The following is a 25,645-nucleotide window of genomic DNA, read 5'->3' on the forward strand; positions in this document are numbered from 1 at the left end:
GATTAACGTTCGGTAATTGGCGTCGGCTTCGCACAAACATCTCAGCCACTGTTTGTTTGGCTCTGGAAGAACCCAAGGGCGGCTTTTGGACGTCCTGATCTGTCTCGCCGAGTCGCCCCTGAAACCTGCGGACCGAAGGCCCTGATCCCAGAGACGCTCCTTTCCCGTCACGGATGCTTATTTGTTTTTGTCACGCTGGCTCTTCCTCCCCGAGTCGCCGCCATGTGTAAATAAACGGAGTAATCCCCCCCGGATAAACTGGTGTGAGGTGAACGCGGCGTTCATAAATACGTTTGAAGCTGGGACTTCAGGAGCCAGTCGGTGGAATTCGACATGGGTGAAAGGTTCGTTTGGTGGAGGGGTGGAAGGTCGGGGGCGGAGAAGAACCCCTCATTTCCTTTTTTTATCTTCAATTGAAAGTGTTTAAGGAAGAATGCGAGCGAAGCCGCGGGGCTGAGCGGAGAACCTTCTGGAGGATCAGCAGCTCCAGAGCAGATGTCTGGACCGGGACACCTGCAGCCGCCTCGGGATCCGCGACAGACGTCAGGCTCCCGCTCTCAATTTTTCCGGATCTTGAAGCAGGCTTCTTCTTTTTGGACCATTTTAAACATCTATATCCAAACAATGCAACTTAAAAAGTTAATCGGAAGAAGTTTGATAGAGGACAAACTCATTTTTATGCCATTTTTGTTTGATTCTTCTTTGTCTGTCTCCCTAATGGACGCCCACATTGCATCCTAAAAAATTGAAGCCCCCCGGTCAGCCTTTGAATGGAACTGGCTGGACTAAAACTGGTGGGTGTGATGGGAAAGCTAGCTACGCTAATGGTTTACCGCGTCTTGAAAATAATAGAGCGATCTACGCTTTCTTTCAGAAGAGCAACAACAAGCTTCTTTCAGCACAACCGGCAACGCAGATCCATCAAATGGTAGCTAGCTAGCAGCTCCAACTAAAGACCTGGGCTAAAACTGGTGGGCGCAATGCGAAAGCTAGCATGGCTAGCTACAGAGACAGTTGAAGGTTGCGTTCAAACACATGTCCTTCTTCACCGTAAAACCTTAAATGCCCAAATGTCCAGGTGCCATCCTATCTCCAAGAACCCTTAGAACCTTTCCAGAACATTTTTCTTCATGGGAAAGTTTATAGCTAGCGCCAGGCTAGTGCTAACTGTAAACTTCCCTCATTCTGCCGTAGCATATCCACCCACTCGTCCGATCCTGTCTGCACACAAGTCCCTTCATGGATACACGATAGTAGCCTCTCATCTTCTACCAAGTTCTTGGGTTCTACCATGTCAGATCTCCAGCAGCATCTAATTTTTTCGCTATTTTTGTGTCATGTCAGCTACTGTTCGCATGAGATCGTCCCACCCAACCCTTTGTCTCGAGGGTCGAGGCAGAAGGCCGCCAACGTTGAGCTGTCCTAAGTCAAAAAAGGCAGCGTTTCCACGTCGCCAAATACCGGATTTCTGATTCAGCGCCATATAAACAACGGCTAGTGAGGTTGCGTTTATTTTATCCGTGCCTCCCTGCCATCTGGGAGGTGAGCCGAAAACGCTTTTTTTTTTTTTTTTTCCAGACCGCATGAAAATGCCCATAAAAGGAGACGCGAGGATGATCGGCCGCACGTGGCTTCATTGTTGGCCTGCTTTTTTTTCCTGGCCGGGCGTCTCCGAAAACGCCCGGGTCGGATCTCCTCTGCCCCGTACGCCATCCTAGCGGCGAGACGTCTTCCCGGATGACGGAGCTCCGAGGAAGACGAGGAGGGTTGGGAGTTGGCAGGAAAGCCCCCCCTCCCAAAAAAAAAACAGTCCGACATCATCGGTATCCGATCGACCACCTTTGAGCCACAAGGAAGATCAGCGTTGGAGTTTCTCGGCCTCCAGCTGGAGAACCGCCTCGGCCTCCCTTCCTCTCCTCCTCCCGCCATCCCACTTCTCCCTGTCATGTTCGGACGGATCGCACATGGCGGTTTGGCCTCGGCTCGCCGGGGTCTGGACGTTTCTCAAACCGCCGTTGTCGGGCGTCGATAGCGGCGCTGCGCGGACGAACCGCTGATCTCCCCCTCCGCCTCCCCGCTTCTTGTTTTGGCTCTACTTGTTGGTTCCTTGTTCGCCGTAAACCCCACTTCTTCTTCTTCTCCTCTGGACTTCTTCTTTCTGGGGTCACCGCAGCAAATCATCTGCCTCCTTCTTCTAACTCCATGTCCTCCTTCCCTCCATTTGTAAATCTCCTCTCTGATCTTCCTCTCTGACATCTCCAACCTCGCCGTCCTTCCACCAAGATCTTCACTACTCCTCTTCTTCATGTCCAAATCATCTCAGCCTGACTTGAGGAACATCCGACATGCGCCGTCCTTCTGGCAGAACTCGTTCCCGATCTTGTCATTAGATTTTTGAATTTCTCCTCCAAACCAGGGACGATCTCGCATTAGCCCTCACCGCCATCTTTGTTTCCACCCTGAACGCGTACCCGAACCATAAGGCGGGGAAGAAACTCGATCCCGTCCCGACTTTTATTAATTTAGAGGGACGACGACGCAAATGAGAGCGTCATCAGCGAACGATTTGACCGATTTCCAGCGAAGAGCGGGGAGGGGACTTCACAATCTTCAGCTTGACCAAGAGTTCCGGCAAGGGGGCTGAGGGTTGAGGACGCGGCGTTAGTCAGCGGGTTTCCTTGTGACGACGCAGACGCCAAATTTCTGGGAATGAGCGCGAAATCCTTGGAAAAAAGAGTCATCCGGAGAGTTCCGCCATGACTTCTCAACTTCTTCATGCCCTTAAAAAGACACAGAAGCGTTGACCTCGGAGGATGTTGCCCAACGTCCTGAGATCTCGTGTGAATCACAACCGAGACGCCGCTGCTCTAAACAAGACCGGAGGCTGAAGAGGAACCGAGTCTTTTTGAGCGCCGCGTGAAATATAGAGCGGCGCGGCTCCGTCTCTGTTTACGTCCCGGCGACGTAGATCATCCATTAAATGCAGACTATATCACCCGTTTATAACACGGTGTCACTTCATCTGATTTCGTACGCCGTCCGAAGTCCTCCCGATGCTTTTCGGCGGCGGCAGACATCCACCCGGGCGGTCGATCGATCAATCCGAGATCACGCGTCGATCCCGGTGGAGAAACACGGAGGCGTCGGTCGTTTCCGGCTGCAAGAAAGAGCGTTACAAGCTCTTTAATGAGACGCTCGCAATTTAATAATAACCGTTTTTGCTGCGTTAATTAGCACCTATTAATGTGTCATATGTTAGCAATCGCGGTTATCACCTGATAATTACATGCTAACAACCGCTTGGTTCAAAGGTGGCGGGAAATTGAGCTGGTAGCTGTTTGAAACAGAGCTGATTTTGTGTTGAATGACAAACAAGCAGTTGCAACAGCGTTATTACTTCTCACGCCGATAAGCATCTGAAACTAAAGTAAAAAAAAGTTTCGTAAAAGTTGAACCGGATAACAGATTCAAGGGGAAAAAAAAGAGGAAATGACGCAGCCTGATGACCTATTTTTAAGAAGCCGGAGTGAGATACGTCCTGAATTATGGAGACGGCAGTCTCATGCACCTCAGAGCGGGAAAAGAAAAAAAAAAAAAAAGGTCTTTTAAATTTCAAAGAGGCGACTCGAGACCCATCAAGAAGCAAAACAAACATCACAGGGATTAACATTCAACCCCCTCCGAGCTGCGTTTAGCGGGTATCTTCTCTCTCTGTGAGTCATAAAGACGCGGCGGATCAGACGCCGTCTGACATCACCGGCGGCCTCGACAAAACCGTTGGGCTCCCGGGAGACCGGGACCCGAAAAAAAAAAGAAAAGAAAAAGCAAAACGACCGGAAAAGAACCGCCGATCGCGTTCGACGGTCCCGTTAAAGTCCGATCGACAGGGAGGAGGCGGGGCTTCGCCCGGAAGGGTCACCTGTCAATCACAGACCGTCCGCCTTCTCGTCGACGCCAACGTGAACTTTGGAAGATCTGGATTCTCTTCAGGTTCTTTCCAGCTCCTCGGGGAGGGCGGGGGGGCTTTTCCACGGAAAAAAAAACACGAATCCTTGAACGTTTAATCGATGGTCCGGCGGGAGGATTTTGTTCTCCGTCCTTGGCTGGAAACCTCCTCGACCATTTTCACCCTAATAGAAAAAAAAAAAAAAAATCAGATTTCCAACAATCCTTGAAGGAAACACGGGGCCGAATCTACCAAAAACATGAATATATGAGGTTTGATCGCCGTCTGACCCGAATTAAAAAAAAACAAACTTATTTCGTCCTCACCCCGAGTCTCTCAATCGCTCCGTTTTGTGATTTAAATAAACATATTTAAATATGTTTTATAAACGGACGCACCCCGACGACCCGCCGCTCGTAATCCGGGGCGAGGATTGGGGTTAAGGATGCGCTCGCGGCCTGTTGCTACCGGCGACGGCCACTAGATGGAGCGGTTCAATCTGCATTCAGACCCGAGGGGGACTGGAACGCGCCGCCGCCCCCCCGGGCCGCTCATCATCCTCGCATTCGCCGGCCCCTCAACCTCTGGCCTCCACGCCGCGACCTCTACTTTCCGCGAAAGCTAAAAGTCCGACACGACCGGATCGGCCGATAGGACCAAAAAAAAAAAAAAACACGGCGTGACATCACCAGGAGACGTAATTGGAAAAAAACAAAAAAAAATCCCTGAAAATTGGTGAAAGTAACCTTGAGATTAAGAATAAAATGTCTGGAAGTGAACGAAGCGGGAGGATTCGGGGTCGTGGGGAGTCGAGGCGGATCCCGGGTTCGAGGCCGAAGGGTTAATCCAGGCTGTAACGGTGAGCCGGCGCCTCGGACCACCCGCCGGGCCTCTTTCTTACGAGCGCCGCCGTGACTCACGGTCGGAGTTATTTAAAGACGAGTGGGGCTCCGCCGCACGCACCAGAACACCTTGACGAGGCGGTGACCTCACACACACACACACACTTTCCCCCGCCGCGATGTGATGACGTCATGGCAGCAGAAGGAGAATCCCAGACAGGAAGCTGTGTAACGCCGGGTCTTCGCCGCTTCCTCGCCAGTCGGACCTGAGCGTTCGGGTTCTCCGGCACAGAACCTTAGCAGAACTTCTCCTCTTCGCCAGACAAACTAGAATCTCATCTGGGAAAAGATAGAAAATAACCCCCTAGAACCTCATCAAACTCTTTCTAAGATCAAGTTTGGAGCCTGTGTATGTCTGAAAAAAAAATTCAATTCAATTCCATTGAAATGAAGTTCGGTTTAAGTGCAATAAAAACATAAATTCAATCAAAATGAAGATGAAAATGCGGTGAATAGGGTTCGACGGAGGGAGATAATTCTGGGGTGACCCGGAAGGGGAACAGGTGAAAGGCAAAGGAGAAGGAATTAAAACAGAATGAAATAAAATAAGATAAGATTAGATAATATTTAAACAAAATTAGATTAAAAAAAAATCCAATTGAATTGAGTGGAATAGTATAGATTGAACTGGATGCAATAAAAAAGAAAAGAAAAAAAGCTACTTCAGACAACAAATTTAGATTTGATAAAATAAAATCAAAATTGAATTGAACGGTATAGAATAGAAAAGAATAGAAAAAAAAACATATCTTTTGATGAATTAAATGAAATAAAATAAATTTAGATTTGATAAAATAAAATCTAAATTGAATAGAATGGAATAGAATATAATCAATATTTTGTTTAATCGTTATAAAATAAAATAAAATTAAATTAGATATAAATGAAATTAGAATAGAACAGAATAGAATGGAATAAAGTAATAAAGTAAAATCAATTTAAATTACATTAAATAGAATTCGATCGGATGAAATGTCATTAAAAAGAATTAAAATGGAATGGACTTGAAAGAACAAAATCAATCTTGTGTTTTAAGTTAAATGGAATGAAGTTTAGCCGAATATAATTAAGCAGAATAAAATAGAATAAAAATAAAATAAAATAATATTAAAAAAATAAATAAATAATATGAGATAAAGCATATCTTTGGATCTTGCAACACGAAAAAACACATTTTTTTTTTCCCCCTCTAAAAACATCAATTCACCTGGACCGTTTCACGCGAAACAAAAACGAAACTCGTTTCCCGTTTAAATAGGCACGTATTATAGATACGCCGGGAACCAATGGGGACCCTCAAAATGTTAGCCGACTAGCTTAGCACCCCTGAAAGACGACCATCTCACCATCATCCGACCACATTTGGTTTATTTTGTGTCGACAAATTAGGCCGCAAGGAGCCGCGAGAACAGACGTACTAATATTAATAACGACGATAATAATAAGAACTGTGTTAATGTGAATTTGAGAGAAGAAACGCCGCAGGAAAAATATTCACTGCTCGCAAGAGCGCGTCCGAGGAGCAGAGCACCGATTACGGAAAATTACCCGGAAATGACTTTAAGTCGGTCAGAAGTTTCCTAAACATGACAGTGACCCCCGTTGAGCAAATTAGCAGGAAAATGAACTAATCAAGGAGCCGTGGGGTTCGCTGGCGAGGGAGGCCTTGCGCTGATGAAACGATGCATTCAGGGGTCGGGTCTCCGTCAGGAAGTTTCGGATTTCCTGTGCGGAAAAAGAAAAAAAAAAAAAAAAAGAAGAAAAAGTTTGCGGGAGACTTCCACGCGCAGCTGCCGGCCCCGCCGCTCCGTCAGAACTTCTCGCGTCTGAAAAAAAAAAAAAAAAACTCCACGTCGGGCCGAGGGATGAGACAGTCGTGATGTCATGATGACTGGAGGTTTAAATAAACCCCCAGACAGACGGACAGATGGACAGGAGTCAGAGACAAAAAAGAAGAAGAAAAAAAAAAAAAAAAGACGTGGAGGAGGGAGGGAAGGGAAGGGAAGGGAAGGAAGGAATCCCTGGGTTTAGCAGCCAAACAGAGGGGTGGGGAAAATAAATAAAGAAGCGGCGAGAGTGGAGGGAAGAGGAGGTAAAAGTTTGAAGTGCGATGAGTCAGACGGGAGGAGACAGAGTGGAGGAGAGAGAAAGAGAGAGAGGGGGGGGTGAGGGTGGTATAATTATGGCTGCCAGAGAGGAGAGGAGGCAGAGGGAGGGAGAGAACCAAGCAAGAGAGAGAGAGAGAAAAAGAGAGAGAGAGAGAGTGAGAGAGTCCAGCCCACTCCGCTAAAACCATTCAACTAGTGAGCGAGGGATTCATTCACCCGCAGACGGAGAGAGAGGCAGGCCTTCGTCCCGCTGCCTCTCGCTCGCTCGTCCTCCATTCATCCCTCCGTCTGTCCGTCCTCCCGCCCGGGAGACAAGGATTACTCGTTTTCTTCTTCTTCTTCTTCTTCTTCTTCTTCTTCTTCTTTTTCTTTTCCATCCCCGCTCTCGCTCGGCCCCCTCCGGCTTCACAGGTGGACGCCGGGGCTCAACTCTTCCCAAACTTCTGCAGAAAGAGAAAGAGAAAGAGAGAGAGAGAGGAAGGGGGGAGTTTTCTTCTTCTCTTTTACGTGTCCTCGTCATGTCTGTTCTTCCTCTGCTGAGCTGCGTCCCGCTGCTGCTGCTGCTGCTGCACGGCGGCGGCTCGTCCCCGGACGCCGACGCCTCCGGCTGCCCGTCCTGCGCCCTGGCCCGGCTGCACAGGAGTGACGATGAGGCGGCGGCGGCGGCGGCGGCGGCGGGGGGAGGAGGAGGAGGAGGAGGAGGAGTGCACGAGGTGGTGGCGGCGGCGGCGGCTCAGCAGGACGTGGTGGAGGCGGTGAAGAGACACATCCTCAACATGCTGCACCTCCAGGCTCGGCCCAACATCACCCGGCCCGTCCCGCGCGCCGCTCTGCTCAACGCCCTGCGGAAGCTGCACGTGGGGCGGGTGGCCGAGGACGGCAGCGTGCAGATCGAGGGGGACGCCGAGGTCAGAGGGCGGGGAGGCCGGGGGGGAGGGGGAGAAGGGGGAGGAGCGGCGGCGGCGGCGGCCGTGGCGGCGGCGGCGCGGGCGGGAGAGAGCGGCGACCCGCTGGACACGACGGAGATCATCACCTTCGCCGAGGCCGGTGAGTGTTTCAAAGTGTGTGTTTGCGATCAGTCATGCCGGTGGGATGAACCGAAGCCGGAGCGCGCATGTGTGTGTGTGTGTGTGTGTGTGTGTGCATGTCTCAAAGCGGCGGTTTGCAGAGGGAGGACATCTGTACGGCACAGACATCCTGAGGTTTCCAGGGTTTAGTCAGAGCCGCGCAGTGAGAGGCTCAGACGGCGAGATGCTCGGCGTTGCCGGTGACGACAGTGCGTGCACGTGTGGGTGTTTGGGTTGTGTATGAGCAAGTGGATAATCCGTGCGTAGTGAGATTAGTAATATGACTTATTGTACAGCCAAGTATCGCCTGCGCACGTGTGTGTGTGTGTGTGCGTGTGTGTGGCTTTGGACTTTTATACTAATGGTTTAAAGGACTGTGATAGTGATCTGTGTGTGTGTGTGTGTGTGTGTGTGTGTGTGTGTGTGTGTGTGTGTGTCCACCTGTTGAATCACAGCTTTGCTGTTTCTCCACTGCTCCCTGCACACAAGCACATACACAGATTGACGGAAAGACGTTTACACACACACACACACACAAGCACACAGAAGAACACACACTAATTGCCTTCCGCTGTTTTCAAATACCTCATTATCTACTAAAAGTCAGAGCAGATAAGTGTGTCACTTCCCATCTGTGTATGTGTGTGTGTGTGTGTGTGTGTGTGTGTGTGTGTGTGTGTGTGTGTGTGTGTGTGTGTGTGTGTGTGTGTGTGTGTGTGTGTGTGCATGTGTGGCAGTGAGACCGCTGGATCAAACAAGCCGAATAACACAACAGCCCCCTCGAATACATGCACACACACACACACACACACACACACACACACACACACACACACACACTTAATGGACAAACCCAGTATATATATGCATATATAAATAAAGAAGCAAATTGAAATAAGTAAATCTCATCTTGAAGCTTGAGTAGTCAGTACGTGTGTGTGGCAGCCTCATTGCGTCATCCTCACTCTCACACACACACACACACACACACACACACACATACACACACAAACCGAGTGCCACCGACCATCTTTCCCCCGAACGTTAGCGTGCGACGGCTGTCCAAACAAAGCTAATGCGTGCAAAAGAGTCGGAGCAGATCGGCGTGTGATTGACGACGAACCCGCATCGGTCGCTCTTTGAACGCCCCGTGACCTTTGACCCCCGCCCCGACTTGACACGTCTTTTTCGGATCCGGCACCGGGACCGCTTGCTACCGTTGCGCCGTCGGGGTTCGCACGCTTGAAATGATTTATAAAAATGAAATGTTTCACCTCCGTATTCATCTGGTTCTCATTTAAGTGCCGGGCACGTACGTGCACCGAGAAAAACGCCGCGTCTGTCAAATTAGCTCCCTTATCAACGGTTTTGTTGGAAATTGCTAACAGGATACGAAGCGCTTCTGCACTTTGGATTTTTTTTTTTTTTTTGCAAGAGAACATTAAAATGTTTTTATTTTAATGCGCAAAAAAGTGAATTTTTGCATGTTTGAGGAGCGAACTGGGAAATTTATTCCACCTCAATCCCATCACTCCCCACCTCTCGTGACCTGGAAATTCCTTCGCTCAATATGCTTCCTGTGTTGCGCGTCCCGGGAGCTCGCCTGTCAATCAAACCTCGTGGGCGGGGCCGTCACGACGTGGTCCTTCCCCCCGCGGACGGTTCGGTGACGTTTAAAAGGGGTTTTCAGTGGGCGAGGAGCGCACGGAAAAAGAGATTTTTATGAAGTGCAGGCGGAGAAGATCAGCCCCACTTGAATTCAAAAGCGCACTAAAAAAAAAAAATGTGTTGACGTCGCCCCCGACTCCACCCAGAAGCCGAGCGCTCGCGGCCGTCAACGCTTGGAATCCCTCTCGAAACCGCACTTAAGAGACTCTCCAAAGAAACTCCCACAAACCCGAAACCGGCTGTCGTTCGGCCCATGGCCCACAGTAAATCTTCATCCGCAATTAATTAGCTGCGCCGCGTTTTTTCCGCATCTGGATGTTCGCCACACAGGTTTCTTTATGACAAGGCTGCCTTTTTTGCGGATTTCATGCATCCACCTAAATCTTGTTGTTTTTCTTTTTAAACTCTCTGCAAAGAATCTGAGAGACATAATTCTGAAAGTCAACCGCTAATGTTATCCTAGCGTAGCTGTTTGCTGTGTAGCGCCACTGCAATGGCGGTTATCACTGCTCTAATCCGCCGCCGTTGCAGTGGCGCTGGGTCCCAGAGAGGGAGCGCTGCGGAGCAAATAACCCGCCGCTGTTAGCTTTGTGGATTCTGTCACTCCCTCACCGCGGCAGGACGGCTGCAGACCGGCTGTCAGCGCAGCGGACGGAACCATCTCCGACTGTTTACTCAGCTCCGGGCCGGTTACATCTCCGCCGGGAGCAGCGCCGCAGAGGCTAACCGCCGGTGCGGCGGTGCAAATAAACAGCGGTGGGATGATCCGCTTCTCGATGCTTCCTCTTCACATTCACCGGGGCAGAGCGACGGCCGACAGCGGAGTCCTGCGGCTAGCGTCCGTAGCCAGATGTAGGCGGCGGCTACATCTGGCTTTGGAAAAAAAGATTTTCTCAACGATAACGCATTTGAGGCGGCCCGAATGATCATTTTAAGACGGCTGCGGCCATATTAGCGCTTACTCGGAAGGAATCGAGGGACCTCACGGCACCGCTGACTGCTGGGAGGATTTGCGGGACTCCTCAGGGTCTTATTTCGGGTCCTCTATATTTAACGTCCACGAGAGGGCGCTCGTGATTTCATGAGTTTGAGACCATGAATTACCTTTTGTGTCGCGGCAAGAAAAAACGGGGAATTAGAAAACGGGGCCTTCAAGAATACCCGCACGTATTTAAAAGGCACCGATAAAACAAAACAAAACAGTGTTTTCTAAGATGTAACGCGACCCGCCGTGAGAATACTTTGCACCCAGCCGGTCCCGCGCTTTGTTGGGAATAAGCGATGCGTTCAGGGACCCCGGTAATTATTTTGGGCAACAAAGATGGCGAGCGGAGGAGCCCAGAGAGACGACCGGATTCTTGAAAGAGACGAAGTGTCAACCTCCGTTTAGCAGCCTCCGACACAATATCTAACTGTCCGGCGTTTTGTGTCCGGTTTAAATTCCTCTCCTCCGTCCCTGTTTATCTTCCCCTCGCCGCTCGCTCTGCCCCCACACACAGACGACAATTAGGCTAATTGAACTTAATTGAACACATCATTAGCGACATTCCACAACGCCGCTTTCATCTGCGTCCGCCGCGCTCGCTAACCTCCGTCTCCCCTCCGCCTCCTCGCCAGACGGAATAAACCGCTCATTGTCGGGTCTATTCTGGTGGACGGGTGCGTCCGGGGATTCGACGTCGCAACCCTCCCGCATCCCCCCCGGCATCTGGCGACAGATCCTCCGTCCCCCCCGCCGCCGCCGCCGCCGCCGACCACTGGCGGATTGTTTTTCTTTTGCTTTGCGTCACCGAGCTTAAAAATAGAAAAAAAACAAAACGAAAAAAAAAACCAATGGATAATCCGATCCAGTATCCAATTATGATAAAAAGTAATTATGTCAAAATATGTAAAATATTGTGTTTTATTACATGTTTTATTTAAATTATTATTAGATTTCCCATATATTATTATATTATATACTTTAACAGTACTTTAAAAAAAATCAGTAGCTATATACATATTATGTTTAGAAGAAAAGAATAGAGTTTCCCACAGCAGGAAAATTTTAGTGTATGTAAATATACACATAGCTACTATTTTTTAAATATTGTACATGCATGATAATTCTTATATATATCTATTTTAGGAAATAAATGAGAGATATTTCAAAAATAAATTGTCAGCTTTGTATACTGAATATATAAATATATACAAAGAAAAAAATGATGTCTCTCTTTATATTAATTATATTAAATATTTCTAATTTCTTATTGAATATTACATAGAAATATATAATTATATATGCATATTAAAAAATATATGTATAAAAATATATCTATGTATAGAGAGAGATATATATTTGAATCCAGGCTGAAGCACAAATTTAGTCTTTAAAAAAAGTTTATAGAATTCCCGCGCCGGTCGGCCGGCAGCTCCGTTCCAGGACTGCCGCTCTTCAATATTAAGACCCAAATGTATAATTTTGTGTTTAAATACAGAGACGCGATGAAAACGCTCCGCGAACCCCGGCCAGTTTTCCAGCGGTAATCACAGGGGAGGGAGTAAGACGAGCGCGACAACAAGGCCTGGCGTTTGCGACGTCTCCCTCCGACCTTCATCTCCGTCCCCTTTCCCGTTGTTTGTTTTCCTCACGCTTTCCCTCTCGGCGACCTCGACCCCGAGCGTCCCTGAGCGTGCGCGTCCTCGGCGGGATACGTGGCCTCGCCGCACGCGAGGCACGCTTTTTACCGCCGGGGCGCAACATTATCACGGCCGCCGGCGCCCACCCCGGCTCCCACCCCCGTCCCCCCTCGGGCCGCCGCGTTCTCTGGCCGGCCCTTGATGTGTGACAGGCCGCCGGAGCTGCTCGCCGTCCAAGGCGATGAGTCAGCCGGTAGTAAACGGCTCCAGACTGCGCTCAAGACTTTCAGTTCTCACACGTCGGCTGAGAAACCTGAAGATCCCGAGAAGATCAGGCGGAAAACTGACGCCAAACCAGAAAAAAACAAACAAAAAAAAAAAACGCCTTGACCATTATAGATATTAACTTTATGGCTCCGCGTGATAAGAACGATAATACCTAGCGGGACACAACAACCGTCAACTGTAGGATAACTGATTAACAGATAATTGTTTTTTTTTTGATAAAAGAATCATTTAAAGTTAAATTTTAAATTTTTGCAAATATGTGTTGTTTTTTTTTTTTTAATTTATTTCCCGTGCTCCTCTTCTCGCAGCCGGTTAGCTAGCAGCCTATTAGCATTGCGGCGTTGTAGCGGAGGCTGAGAATAAGACGGGATCGGCGCAGTCGTCCCGAGAAGAAGAGTGCTCACTCTGCACCTCTCCGAAGCTACAGGACGCTCGTCGGGTTTCTATTTCATTTCCACACACACACACACACACACACACACACACTGAGTGTAACCACTTTCCTAGACGCTTCTGCCGTCATGCTGTGAGAGCACTAGAAAATCGAGTGACGTCGCACCTGCTCAGGTGTCACCCGCCTACGAAACGCGCAACTTCTCGTATTCTATTTCACTTAGCATCTGAATTCATCAACTCTAACTTTATCATCACCGACCCTTTCCCTGCCACGAGATCGACGGGAAGAGAAAGTGAGATCGACAAATGCGCCTGCGGTGCGCGGCAAAATAGCAAAAAAAAAAAAAAAAAAAATCCTGCAGAAAAAAAAAAAAAAAGGTTGATCATATTCGACAGTATTTCCTGTTTTATGTTTATGGTTGCTTTACCAAGATTGGAAGTTTTCACAGCAAAGCTTGAATTGCAAACGGGATCTAGCGCCACCCGGTGGCCAGGTGGTGTCACTGCATCCCGAGCAACACGTCAAGAAAATAGGATAAGCGACGAGCTACATGTGCGTCCCGGGTTTCGGCACTCTGCTTCTAGCTCTTATTTTCCACTGTTTATGTCTGAGAGGGGCGTAGAAAAGAAGAAAGAATTAGGCATATTTCAAATATTTCCTAAAATATTTCCAGACGTTACGGCGATTTTCTCACAGAAGGCCTTTGTGTCTCAAGTTTTTGGAATGATACGATACGGCGCGGATATTTGGAGAAAATACAAAACAGCAGCTGTAGGTGCGTTTTTTTTCTTTTTTTTTTCTATTTCTGTCTTTTTTTTTCCTCCTGGTGAGTTGGAAGGGGGGAACTCGCATGACGGAAACATCTGAGGGGCTGATGATGTGTTGTCCGATCGCGCGCAAATAAACGCACACACAGGCAAAACAACACACACACACACACACAGTGACACGCCAGTGCTTCAACATCCATTTAGTTTAGAATATCCCAGGAGGAAAGTGTGGTTAGTGGACAAAGTCTGACATGAAAATCACTGGAAACAATAAAAGCGTGGCAGTGGGACGCGCCGACGTCTGCTTCTCATATCATCCCGCCGCTTTCAATCTGGATCGGACCGTTCATCGGGCCGTTCACCCGACCCTCGGGGCCAAAATAAAAATAAAAAAAATCCCAGAAAGGAGCGGCCGAGAGAAACGGACGAAAAACGAATTTGAGAATAGGTTAAAAAAAAAAAACATGACATCATTTTTGGAAGATCGGGGGGGTGTATTTCTAATAATTAAAATTCTGATTAATGGTAAGATCAGTGAGGCTGTGAAAGATATCTTGGTTTAGATGGTGAAACAAAAAAAAAAGGAAAATAAAAGGGGTGTCTCTGAGGTCAGAGGTCACTCCTGTTCCTGGCTATGGTTCCACAGGTGTTCCTGCCCGTAAAGAGGCACATCATTACCGTTTCCTTCTGAGCGTGAAGTGATCGGTGATTGGTTGTGACGGAAGTGGGCGTGGCCTCTTGGCGCGGGCGGCGTGCTCTTCCTCCAACCGATCGCTCTTGTTTTGATCCGGGATGGGGAACTTCAGAGATCTGTATGATCTCGCTAGGAGGACGGAAAGGAGGAGCGACTTAGTCATCCAGGACATTCAGATGGCAGACAGCTTCCTCGCCACGCTTGTTTACTGTCCTTTAGTGTGTGTGTGTGTGTGTGTGTCCTTTAGCATGTGTGTGTGTGTGTGTGTGAGACTGACATGTGGAGCCAATCAGGCCGGGCAGGGCGTCGACTCTCGGGGTCTGGAGCGGATTTCAGTCCCACGCAGGCCGAGCCGAGCCTGACGGTCGACACTGAGGGATTACTCGCCCCGTCGGCGCTCCGGCCAAACCCACGCTGCTGTAAACACGGCCGGGCGTCACGTGACTGCGATCGGAGATCGAGACACGTGGACGGAGTCGACGACGACGAATTTCCACGAAAATCCCACACGGATTCTGTTTCATTCACTGGCGGCGCGTTGGATTTGCGATCTCACAAACATTGGCTTTGTAACGTATTTCAAATCGTTATTCTTTATTTGTTTTTCGGCTAATTTGGGACCACTTTTGCAAAAAACGATTTCAATTGGCATGAAATTACACGACGGTTATTGTTTTTCGTGCAATCGCGAAACCAGAAGAAACATTGAAACAAACGAAAAAAAAAAAAAGGGAACATTTGCTTTGAGTTTCGAATGTAATTATTCGGAAAAACAACAGCACGATACAGTCACGGGATTTAGCTTGTTTGATTTTTGCTTAATCGAGCGTTTAAAAGGTCAACGCCGCGATTTGTTCCAACACAGCTGGAAAATGGAAATTGGGAGCCCCCCCCCAAAAAAACAACAGGAAAATCGATCTGAAATATTGAAAAAGTACAAATCCGTGGCGTTCGAACCCCCGCTGGTCGGCTCTCGCTCGGCCGGAAGTGTGTTTTCGCGGATCGAAATGTCGGCCCCTCACCCGCGTGGTTGATTCGGGTGCAGATAAGCACGGCAGCTCAAGGGACAGGAAGTCCTCTCATTACCCTTTGCTCTGTGGAAATTACCTTTTTTCCTCCTCGCGTTCGCTTTATGCACATCCAGCGAAGACTTTCCAGCGGGTTGGGTTTTGATGGTGGGGAGGGAGGCGATAGGGCAGCTGTGCAAACTGTGAATCCCAGCAGAAGCTGCTCTTTTTGTGCTTTGTTTCTTTGTTCAGTGGCGGCGTCTAACTGAAAAAATATACATGAGGAGAAAAGTTAACCTGATGGGACACACACACACACACACACATATGCATGAACATATATGTGTGCACGTACCCGTTTGCAGGTGGCCTGTAGGTGACGGCGGGTCACGAAGCACGCCGTTTTCTGATATCAGTTCAGGCTCCCCAATCTCCAAGCCCCCATGCTCATCTCCGACAGCGTCATCAAATATATTGCTTTTGGTTTGTTTTTCTAAAGTTGAGATAAAATTAAAAATCAATTTTCCAGCAAACTGCTGGGAAAAAAAATCAACAGAATGACAATTAGCATTTTAAATGTTAGCTCCTAGCTGTTTTTAGCTTCTTGTTGGATTTGAATTGTTTTGCTTAAGTTCAGATGAAAGGTCTGGTTGTTTTCTATTCAAACTTTCATTTTGGTTATATAAAATATGATATAACATATACAAAAGTCATAGAAGAGACTTTTATTGCGTTGCTAATAAATGCTGCTAACCGAGACCTGAATGCTAAACTACAGCTGCGTTACAAAGATGCAAAAACATAAACAATATGAATATGTACGTACCAACGCTGTGGCTCTGTTGAAGGTTCAATTCCCGGTTCCCATCCTGGTTTGTCTTTGTTAGCGCCCAGCATGGCAGCCCTGACGCCTTTGTGTGTGTGCATGTGTGTGTGTGTGTGTGTGTGTGTGTGCGCCGTGTTGACAATCACAATCGTTCCCTGGAGAACAATTACGAGATTCCCAGCAAAAACAAGCAAAAACAAACATGGCGACCGCAGGCCTCCGACACCGTTATGGTCCCGCTGCTGAAATCAATGTCGAACTCCAAACTCTCAGGGTTCTGGAAGGCGCCGTACATTCAAGAACCTCTGGATCCCGGGGACGGCGGAGTCCTTGCTGCTGCAGCCCATAAATCGCGGCGACGTCGCCGCCGTCTGTCCGCAGCTCGTCTGTCATTACTGCCATAATAAGCGGCTGTGTCTGGACGCAGCGCTGACGACACGGTTACAGCTGCTACTTTGTGCCGCTAACATGCTATTAGCATTTCCTCTGCGAGAGCCTGGGACTGTGTCAAAGGTTTGGACTCTTCTGAGGCCTCCCGGTAGCTGCTCGGCCCCCTTTCTTTTCCCTCAAACCCCCCCCCCCCCCCCCCCCCCCCCCCCGGCTAGTGATTTACGGCAAACAGCGTAGGTTTTTTTTTTTTGAATTCGAGCTTCGGACCGGAAAGCCGGGATTGTCATTGCACGTTCAAACATTTATCCCGCAAGCAAAAGCGGCTCCAAACCTTGAGCAAAGCTGGATTCAAACTCGCATTTTGGTTGCCCGTGTTTTGGTCGTGCAAAGAAAAAGCGAGAAAATAAAAATAACGAATAAACCGAAAGCGTGACAGAAAGTAACGAAAGCGATGACATCTCCAATATGGCGGCACCCTGTCCTAAGCTAACAGCTAACATTAGCTATCAGCTAATGACGGCTCCTAGCCTCTCCATTTAGCCTGTTTTTAGCTGCAGTTTCAGCCCCAATTATTATTTTATTCCTTTTGTTTTGTCCATATGTTTTCTGAAACGCTGCTTCTTACATTAGATCTTTGGAGATTTTTCATTTAGCTTGTGTTCAAAACCCCTCACGGTTCCACGCAAGCACGTTGCATCTGTAATTATAGCGACAATGTGTTTTTTTGACTTCAATGTGTTTTTATTGTGTAAGCACTTAGGTAGTTGACCCCCCCCTTCCGCCAGCCTGTTTTCGGAATAAGCCACGTTAGCGACGTCAGGCTGGACTAAAACAAAGAGACTTGTTCCGTCCGGCGGCGCCGCCGCAGGACTCGCCATCGCAAACAGCAACAATGGCAGAGCCGGGCGCCGATTCCCTTTCCCATCTCTGAAGTGACGATGATGCAAGTGAGATAATCGCCTCCGAATTGCCGCTTAAACTGTGTTAATGGACCCGCTAAAGTGCCGGCCGCCTCCGCGTACACACACACACACACACACACACACACACACACACACACACACACACACACACACACACACACTCGCCGCCCATTCACACCGTTCATCAGAGCATCACTGCTGCCGACATTCATCCGCTCCCGGATCGTGACTTTGAGCCGGTGTATTTCTGGGCCCGGGACGCCCACGGGCGACAGACGTGGCAGGCAGGACAAGGTGATGCAGGGTCTTATGTAACAGCGGCGGATGGCAATTTTGGGTCCTCAAACCGGTGATTAGTTCAACCGCCGGCCGTCCCGCGAGCTTTTTTCGAGGAAGTGTAAAGTGCAGGTCCGGACGCGTCGCGCCGACGGTGAAGCGGCTCTGGTTTTTCTCCGGAGACGGAAACTCAGGCCGAGGGTTTCGGGATCCTTCCCTTCCCTGGATTTCGCTAAATTCAGGTACTTTGACCTCGATGGGTTTTGTCGTCGGTCGGATCGGATCGGAGGCCCGCAGGTCAGCGGCGGCGCTCCCGCGCAAGATCTTCCCCCGTCCGTTTGTCCGTCCGTCCGTCCGCGGGGGGTCGGGAGCAGGATTTTCAATTTGCAGCAGACGCCGTAGCTCCAGTCACGCCGCGCCGCTGTATAGGCAACATGGGAACGATTAGCGGGTTAAAATAACTCCGACCGCTGCTGCCGAGTCAGCAGGAAGAGTCCCATCTGCAGCCGGTCTGCAGCAGGGATTCCTCAAGCGTAAATCTGCCCCCGAGTCCCGCCCACTTCTGCCGTCAATCACCGACTGGAAGGTCGGAGATGCGGTAGTTGGTCGGGGCTCGCCTTGGGAAGTAGGTGCGCTCTTTGATACACTCCGTGTGTGTGTGTGTGTGTGTGTGTGTGTGAGGGGTTTATTTGACGCCCGTGACTGCGTTTACAGAGCCAGGGCCGGCGCAGAATGTCGGGGGCCCCGCCCACGCCCCGGCTGCAATAAAGTTTTTATTTGGAAAAGAATGAGATGTTGGCGCTTCAAGTCAAAGAAATTCATCTCAAAAATATAATAGACATAAATAGTCTATTTATATTTTAAATAAATACTTCAGTGCTGATGATGATGGTTAAAATTAAATCAATATTATTGTCATTTTTTTGTTTTGATTTCGATTGTTTCCGATTATATTTTGTGTCCATTGAGGTGCCTTAAATAAAATGTGTTATTGATAAAATATCATTTTTTATTCCGGTCTGGTGTGTTTGGCTGTGTAACCATGGTTACCTGCAGGCGGTATAACCGGATTGTGTCTTCGCCCGCAGGTGCATCTCCGGATGCCGTGACCTTCGTCCTCTCCAAGGAGGGCGGCGACCTCTCGCTGGTGGAGCAGGCCAACGTCTGGCTCTTCCTCCGCCTGGCCAAGTCCAACCGCAGCCGGGCCAAGGTCACCATCCGCCTCTTCCAGCAGGGTCACATGTCCGGTCACGCCGCCGCGCCGCAGGACGAGACCCTCCTCGCGGAAAAGACGGTGGACACCCGGCGCAGCGGCTGGCACACCTTCCCCGTGTCGGCGGCCGTGCAGGCGCTGCTGGAGAGCGGCGACGGCCTGCGGCTCAGCCTGCGGGCTTCCTGTCCGCAGTGCGCCGACGTGGGCGCCAACATCGTCCTGGTGTCGGGCGGGACGGAGGGGACGCAGCGGGCCAACCAGCGGGAACAGTCGCACCGGCCCTTCCTGATGGCGGTGGTGCAGCAGGGGGACGGCGGCGGCGACTCGCGGCGGCGCAGGAAGCGCGGCCTGGAGTGCGACGGGAAGGTGCGCGTCTGCTGCAAGCGCCACTTCTACGTCGACTTCAAGGACATCGGATGGAACGACTGGATCATCGCGCCGTCCGGCTACCACGCCAACTACTGCGAGGGCGAGTGCCCGTCCCACGTGGCGAGCATCACCGGCTCCACGCTGTCCTTCCACTCCTCCGTCATCAGCCACTACCGCATGCGGGGCTACAGCCCCTTCCAGAGCCTGCGGTCCTGCTGCGTGCCCACGCGGCTGCGCGCCATGTCCATGCTCTACTACAACGAGGAGCAGAAGATCATCAAGAAGGACATCCAGAACATGATCGTGGAGGAGTGCGGCTGCTCGTAAGCGCACCTGCCTCAGACCCGTCCGGAGAGGAGGAGGAGGAGGAGGAGGAGGGGGACTTTCGGATGTAGGAGAGCGACGCCATGACGTGGGAGAGGAAGCGCGACCCGGCCCTCCGACGAGGTCGCCGTGGGCCGCGGGTCGACCGGCGCTCTCTCCCTCCTCTTTCCCTTTGGAGCCCCCTGCCGCCCCGATAGCACTTTTGGACAAAAAAAAAAAAAAAAAAAAATCTTCGAGAAAAAAAAAAAAAAAAAAAACAAACAAAAGAAAAAGAAAAGAAAAAAAGAATATCTAATATATTTTTGTTACGAAAGGAGGGAGAGCAAGGTGTATTTATGTGGCTGAGACTTTTTTTCGCGCGACCGCCTCGCCAGTCTGATCTTGGAGACGTGGCGCTTGAAAAAAAAAAACAAACAAACTAAAAAAAAAAAAAACAAATCTCAAAACTATGCAACATGTTCCACTTAATATGAGCTTATTTACTTTGTCGTTATTTGTTTCCCAACTGTTTCCTTTTTCCCAAATGTACGAGGACGAACGAAGGAGTTTTTTTTTTTTTTTTTTTTAAGGATGTGTGTGTGTGTGTGTGTGCGTGTGTGTGTGTGCGTGTGTGTGTGCGTGTGTGTGGAGAGATACTTGAAAGAAACAAGTTGGCCCGGCTGCTGGAACCAAACACTTCTTTATGTTACCATTATTATTATTATTATTATTATTACTATTATTGTCACTAAGTATATTGATAATATTGTTATTGTTGTTGATAATAATTGTCCGGCTGAATTTGTAGGTTTTTTTGTTTTTTTTTCCTCGTTTGTTTGTCTGAAGAACGTTACAAACGTTTATTTTTTTGCACTATTAGCCGCACTCGCGTTCAGATTAGCCAGCGACAAGAGGAGACACTCGTAGAGACGCTCGCAGGTTCTATTCCCGTCGCAAAACAGCGACGCGCCCGTCCGGCGGACGCTAATCACGCTAACACGCTCTCGAAACAGGATTCTGGGGAAAACAGAAAAAAACTAATTCTTCAAGGTAGTGAACTGTTCCATTTCATTGTGAGTTTTTTTTCTTTCTTTTTTAAATTAAATGTTTTTTTTTTTTTTTTTTTTAAGTTTGAATGCAAAATGTAATAAATTAAAGGTTAATTAATTTCTATTTTTTTGACATTTTATTTCGCGCCCCAACACAGCCTGGAAATGCTGTCACGACAACTTTCCCCGAAACTTCCAAGAATATAAAAAAAAAAAAAAAAAAATCAAGATTGTGGAGGGAACACAGAATGGTATTTTTGTTGATGTAACTTGAAAGTTGGCGAAGGAATCCACAAGTTCAAATAATCCAAAAAAAAAAAAAAAAAAAAACCTGGACATCGGATTCATCTGGTCGCTTGAACGTTTTTTCTTCCGTCAAAACATTAGAAGAACCGAATGTGTTGGACTGAGAGCGGGGGGAAGATTCTCGCAACTTGTTTCTTTTGCAAACTTGCCCCGGAAACCCTTATTCTATATTCTGGTTTTTGCCAAAGTAAGACCTTCATTTTTACGACAACATCCTTTTCGTCTTGTGGCAAAACAGCTCCGCAGATGAGGTTTTGAAAATGATCTCCGTGCATGTCGGAAAAAAACAAAAACAATAAGGTTGTAGTATACGTGCCGGGCCAGAAGGCGGTGCTGTGATTTGTGATGAACTAAAAGCTTGCAGAAATGTTGAGACACTTCCTGTCACAAGAATAAACTAAAGGGCGTGTTAATCCCTACTACGCTTTGTGCTTTTGCATTCCGCCCGAAAACGTTGTTGTGTAAACGGGGGCCCAACATATGTAAACGGCAAAATCAGCTAAAAACAAAACCAATTTCTCAGCTGCAGGTTTAAGGACAGAAAGCGCGATCGAGATCTAGCGCTCTGATGGGTCGGATTATCCCGGTTACTTTGCTGTGCAAACATGAGAAGGCCTCTGATTGGTCCAAAATAAAGCATGACATCACCAGCTAGCCGGAGGGTGATTAGCATTAGCCGGTTGCGCGATATAAGGTTCCAGCAAAACAATAGTTTTGGTCTCTGTGGCGGTAATTTGATATTTAATCTACTATAAGACTGGCTCACCCCTTGGGATGCGTTAGCGTGGTAACCCACGGTAACGGCAGAGAAACACATCCGGGCCAAAAATGACAATTTAATCCAGACTTGTGAACCGACAGGGGGCTTTCAAAATAAAACAGCAAGAAACAACGACTGTGGAAAATATTCAGGGGTTTGATCAGAGAGGAGAAACGGTGGGGAAAGGAAAAGGAGCTTTCAAAGGAGAAAAAAAATAAATTGAAATGCCGCCGGCTCCATTAAAACCACGGCAACAATCTTGAACATTGAATTTCTGTTTTTTTTTTTTTTTTCTGAAATGCTAATCGGATTTTTTTTGTTGAAATAATTCATAAAAAAATATCATTATCTTAAAAAAAATAGTAATTAAAACTAATATTCTCCAACGCTTTGCTCTTCTGTATTTTCTTTCTTTTTTAACTTTAAGAAGTCTCCGTTTCCGCTCAAACGCCAAAGACTCACATTCAAATCGGCGGGCGATGCGGAAAAAAAAAAAAAAATTAAAAATTAAATTAATTTCATTTCCTGAAGTTTCCTTCACGTTTCCGAGCGTTGCATGTTGATCTGACAATCGAATTTTCCTTCCCTTCCACGAGGACCTCATCTCCCACGATCCTTCGCTCTCACCCACCCGCAGTCGGGTCAATGGCGGAAACAAATCCCAACGTTTCTCGTTTTTTGGGTCTTGTTTTTTTTTTTTTTTTAGCTGACGAAGTCACATGTTTATCTCTTCTGGTTGTCTGGTGGAAGGTGGATGTTCTTCTTCTGATTTTTTTTTTTTTTTTTTCGGAATAGGGCGGGCTTACAGACTCATTGTAAAACGTGTCAGCGCAGAGAAAAAAAAAAACGGGAAAAAAAAATGCCTCAAATAAAAGAGAAAAAAAAAACAAAAGAAGAAGAGAGATGTTGTATTTGTTCAGATTTTGCTCTTTTTATCAGAACTATTGACACTGAACAAAGTGGACAAAGAATAAAAAGTCTATTTTTTATTCTGTATATATGGAAAATAAGACTCCAGTATGTTGCAGTGCTTTGTTGTACAAATCAAACGTGCTCGTGGCGATTTTCTAATCTAATTTATTTTACATTTGTTTTTTTTTTCCTGCTTCACCATTAAAGTTTAAAGGACATATTACGAGAGAAAGTGTGTGTGCCGTCTTTTACGCCCTGGACTATCACCGGGAACGAAGGAGCGAAACGTCGTGGCCTTTCACACGTGAAGCGACAGGAGGGTTTACTGTGCTTCCTGTGTCAGGAGTGTGTGTGTGTGTGTGTGTGTGTGTGTGTGTGTGTGTGTGTGTGTGTGTGTACGTGTGTGTGTGTAGGGCCCAATGCTGCTACATTGCTTTTTGAATTTTTTTGTTGGCACTTCCTATATTAATGGACACATTCTCAGCGCCTGTGCGCACACACACACATGCACAAGACACACACAACCACGTGCACGCAAGCAGCATAACACACACACACACACACACACACACATGCACATACACACACATAGTGTGTAAGGCTGTTACACACACACTCATGGAATCACACACACACACACACACACACACACACACACACACACACACACACTCACACACACTCACACACTCACACACACACAAAGCCGCTGAGAATCCAGTGGGGGATGCCCGATTACTGAAACACACACACACACACACACACACACACACACATACACATATGTATGGACATGCACACGCACACAAACACGCATACACACTGTGTGTTAGGCTGGCAGGATAGTGTCGGATGTCTAATCCTTTTGCTTACATGCACACACACACCGAAACCCACACACACACACACACACACACACACACACACACATACACACACACACACATGTGTAGACACTTTCACACACTGTTAATGTGAATCCAGTGGAGATGCTGGATAATTTAAACAGTGTTAGACTGATTAGAGATCATTGGAGATTGTTGTTGGATGTCCAGTACACAGACATGTGCGCGCACACACACACACACACACACACACACACACACACACACACACACACACACACAGATACACACACACACACAGAGCCCATGTGGCCGAGGCCTGGGTGGTTTGAAACATGTGCCACGCACGAGTCAGCCAGAGCCTCAGAAGTTCCTCCGTCCTTCTATCATCGTTCGATCTGTACGAACATTTAGACATTTCACCACGTGACGGCTTCGAACCCGACACCCATAAATGAACTCCCGAGAAATTTTGTTCAAAAGCGATTTTCTAAAAAAGACCTTTCAAAACATGAAATTGCATCTACTGGACGTCCCCTGATCTCAAGCAATTCTCTGGAAACAGGAAGTTTCCCCAAAGTGTGTGACTATTTCGCAAAACTGACCACACCAGCATGGGAATTATCAGATCTAGTCCAAAATAAATATTGATGAATATAAAATACATATAACACGGTATTGTTATCACATAAAGGGAATTAAAAAGTTAGTACATTGTTTTTATAACAATAAATACAGATATTTTAAAGATAGTTGAATGAATGGGTTTTGTGGATTTCTGCAGCGGCACTTTATGTCTGCTGCTTCACAACATCCTTGCTTCCTGTTTACAAATCACATGACCAGAAATGGACCAATCAGAAGCTGAAGAACTCACACTGAGAGAACATCATCAATGCGGATTTATGGAGTAAATTATTTCAACTGTAAATATCTAATATGAAGATATGTAAATAATAATTAGTGACATGACATAATTTGCTTTTCATTCATTCATTGTCTATACAGGTAATCCTGCACTACTTGGGTGTTGCCGCCTTTTCAAACAAATGAACTAATATACCGTAATTTCCGGACTAGCTCAATATAAGCCGCACCGGCTAGCTGATCGCTAGCTTTGGCTTCCTCCTGCGCACTTAAACCGTCAAAGTCGTCTTCTTCAGTGTCGGAGTTGAACGGCCTCAGAATTTCCCGGTCATTTCATCAGTCTGATGTCACGAGGGTAAATGTTTTAGTGGCGTGAAGCTCGTTAGCCCCCCCCAAAAAAAAAACATAAATTAGCCGCATCGTTGTTTAAGCTGCAGTTTTCAAAGCGTGTGAAAAAAGTTGTGGCTTATCTTTCGGAATTTAACTTCACTTGTTAATCTTACAATGTTAACATCCAGTGTGGGAATTGTTTTAGCTGTTTGAAGGAACAGCCCCCCGTCAAAAGCTAGCCCGTTAGCTTATTTAACCTGCAAATCGGAAGTAAAATATGTTAAATCAATGATTATCTTTTTAAAAAAAAAGGGTGGAGAATATTTACAAGTTTATATAAAATATGTTTGGACCATAAAGTTGATGGTAGCACTTGCGGCTAGCTTAGCGGTATGTTTGTAAACAAGTGAGCGTCAGCACGACTGATGCTAGCTGCCCCTTTGCTTACAAATGTTTAAGTCCTTGACTTTTCTATTTGTTGTATGCTTTAGCCTGTTCAAATATTTCAAAAGCATCCAGCAGCAACGATCGAGGTCTTTAAAAACAAAACGGTAGGTCACCGCTTGCTAAAATCACGTGACTCAAACCCAGCGCTTTAGCAGAAAAGATACTGACGACGGGGTTTTTCATGTATGGCCGAAGCGCGTTTTTTAAGACTTCTAATAAGTCACTAGACCAATTTGTCACCACCTTCCGTCGGGGTTGTAAAGTAAAGCGGTTCGCCTTCACAGCACCCGCTCAACGCTGTGATGGCAAAACCCGATGCTCCTGCAGCTCAGAGGACAAGGAGACGCAGCGGGGATTTAT

The 25,645-nt window shown here is 47.6% G+C and overlaps 1 protein-coding gene across 1 annotated transcript; it reads left to right on the forward strand.

Annotated features, from left to right (window-relative positions):
* The first annotated feature begins 7,055 nt into the window (after positions 1 to 7,055).
* On the forward strand, positions 7,056 to 23,016 carry inhbaa (inhibin subunit beta Aa). The gene is made up of 2 exons (XM_086150660.1): positions 7,056 to 8,003; positions 18,973 to 23,016. The coding sequence occupies exons 1-2, from the start codon at positions 7,475 to 7,477 to the stop codon at positions 19,791 to 19,793; spliced, it is 1,350 nt and encodes a 449-aa protein (XP_086006786.1). The 5' UTR covers positions 7,056 to 7,474; the 3' UTR covers positions 19,794 to 23,016.
* The last annotated feature ends 2,629 nt before the right edge of the window (positions 23,017 to 25,645 follow it).

Source organism: Fistularia commersonii, chromosome 8 (genome assembly GCF_037954325.1).
Source record: "Fistularia commersonii isolate RoL2024-O1a breed Wild chromosome 8, RoL_Fcom_v1.0, whole genome shotgun sequence".
NCBI lineage: Eukaryota > Metazoa > Chordata > Actinopteri > Syngnathiformes > Fistulariidae > Fistularia > Fistularia commersonii.

Coding starts and splice junctions, on each gene's coding strand:
- inhbaa (XM_086150660.1), top strand. CDS start 7,475: ATGTCTGTTCTTCCTCTGCTGAGCTGCGTCCCGCTGCTGCTGCTGCTG. Junction 8,004..18,972: donor CATCACCTTCGCCGAGGCCG/GTGAGTGTTTCA, acceptor CTTCGCCCGCAG/GTGCATCTCCGGATGCCGTG.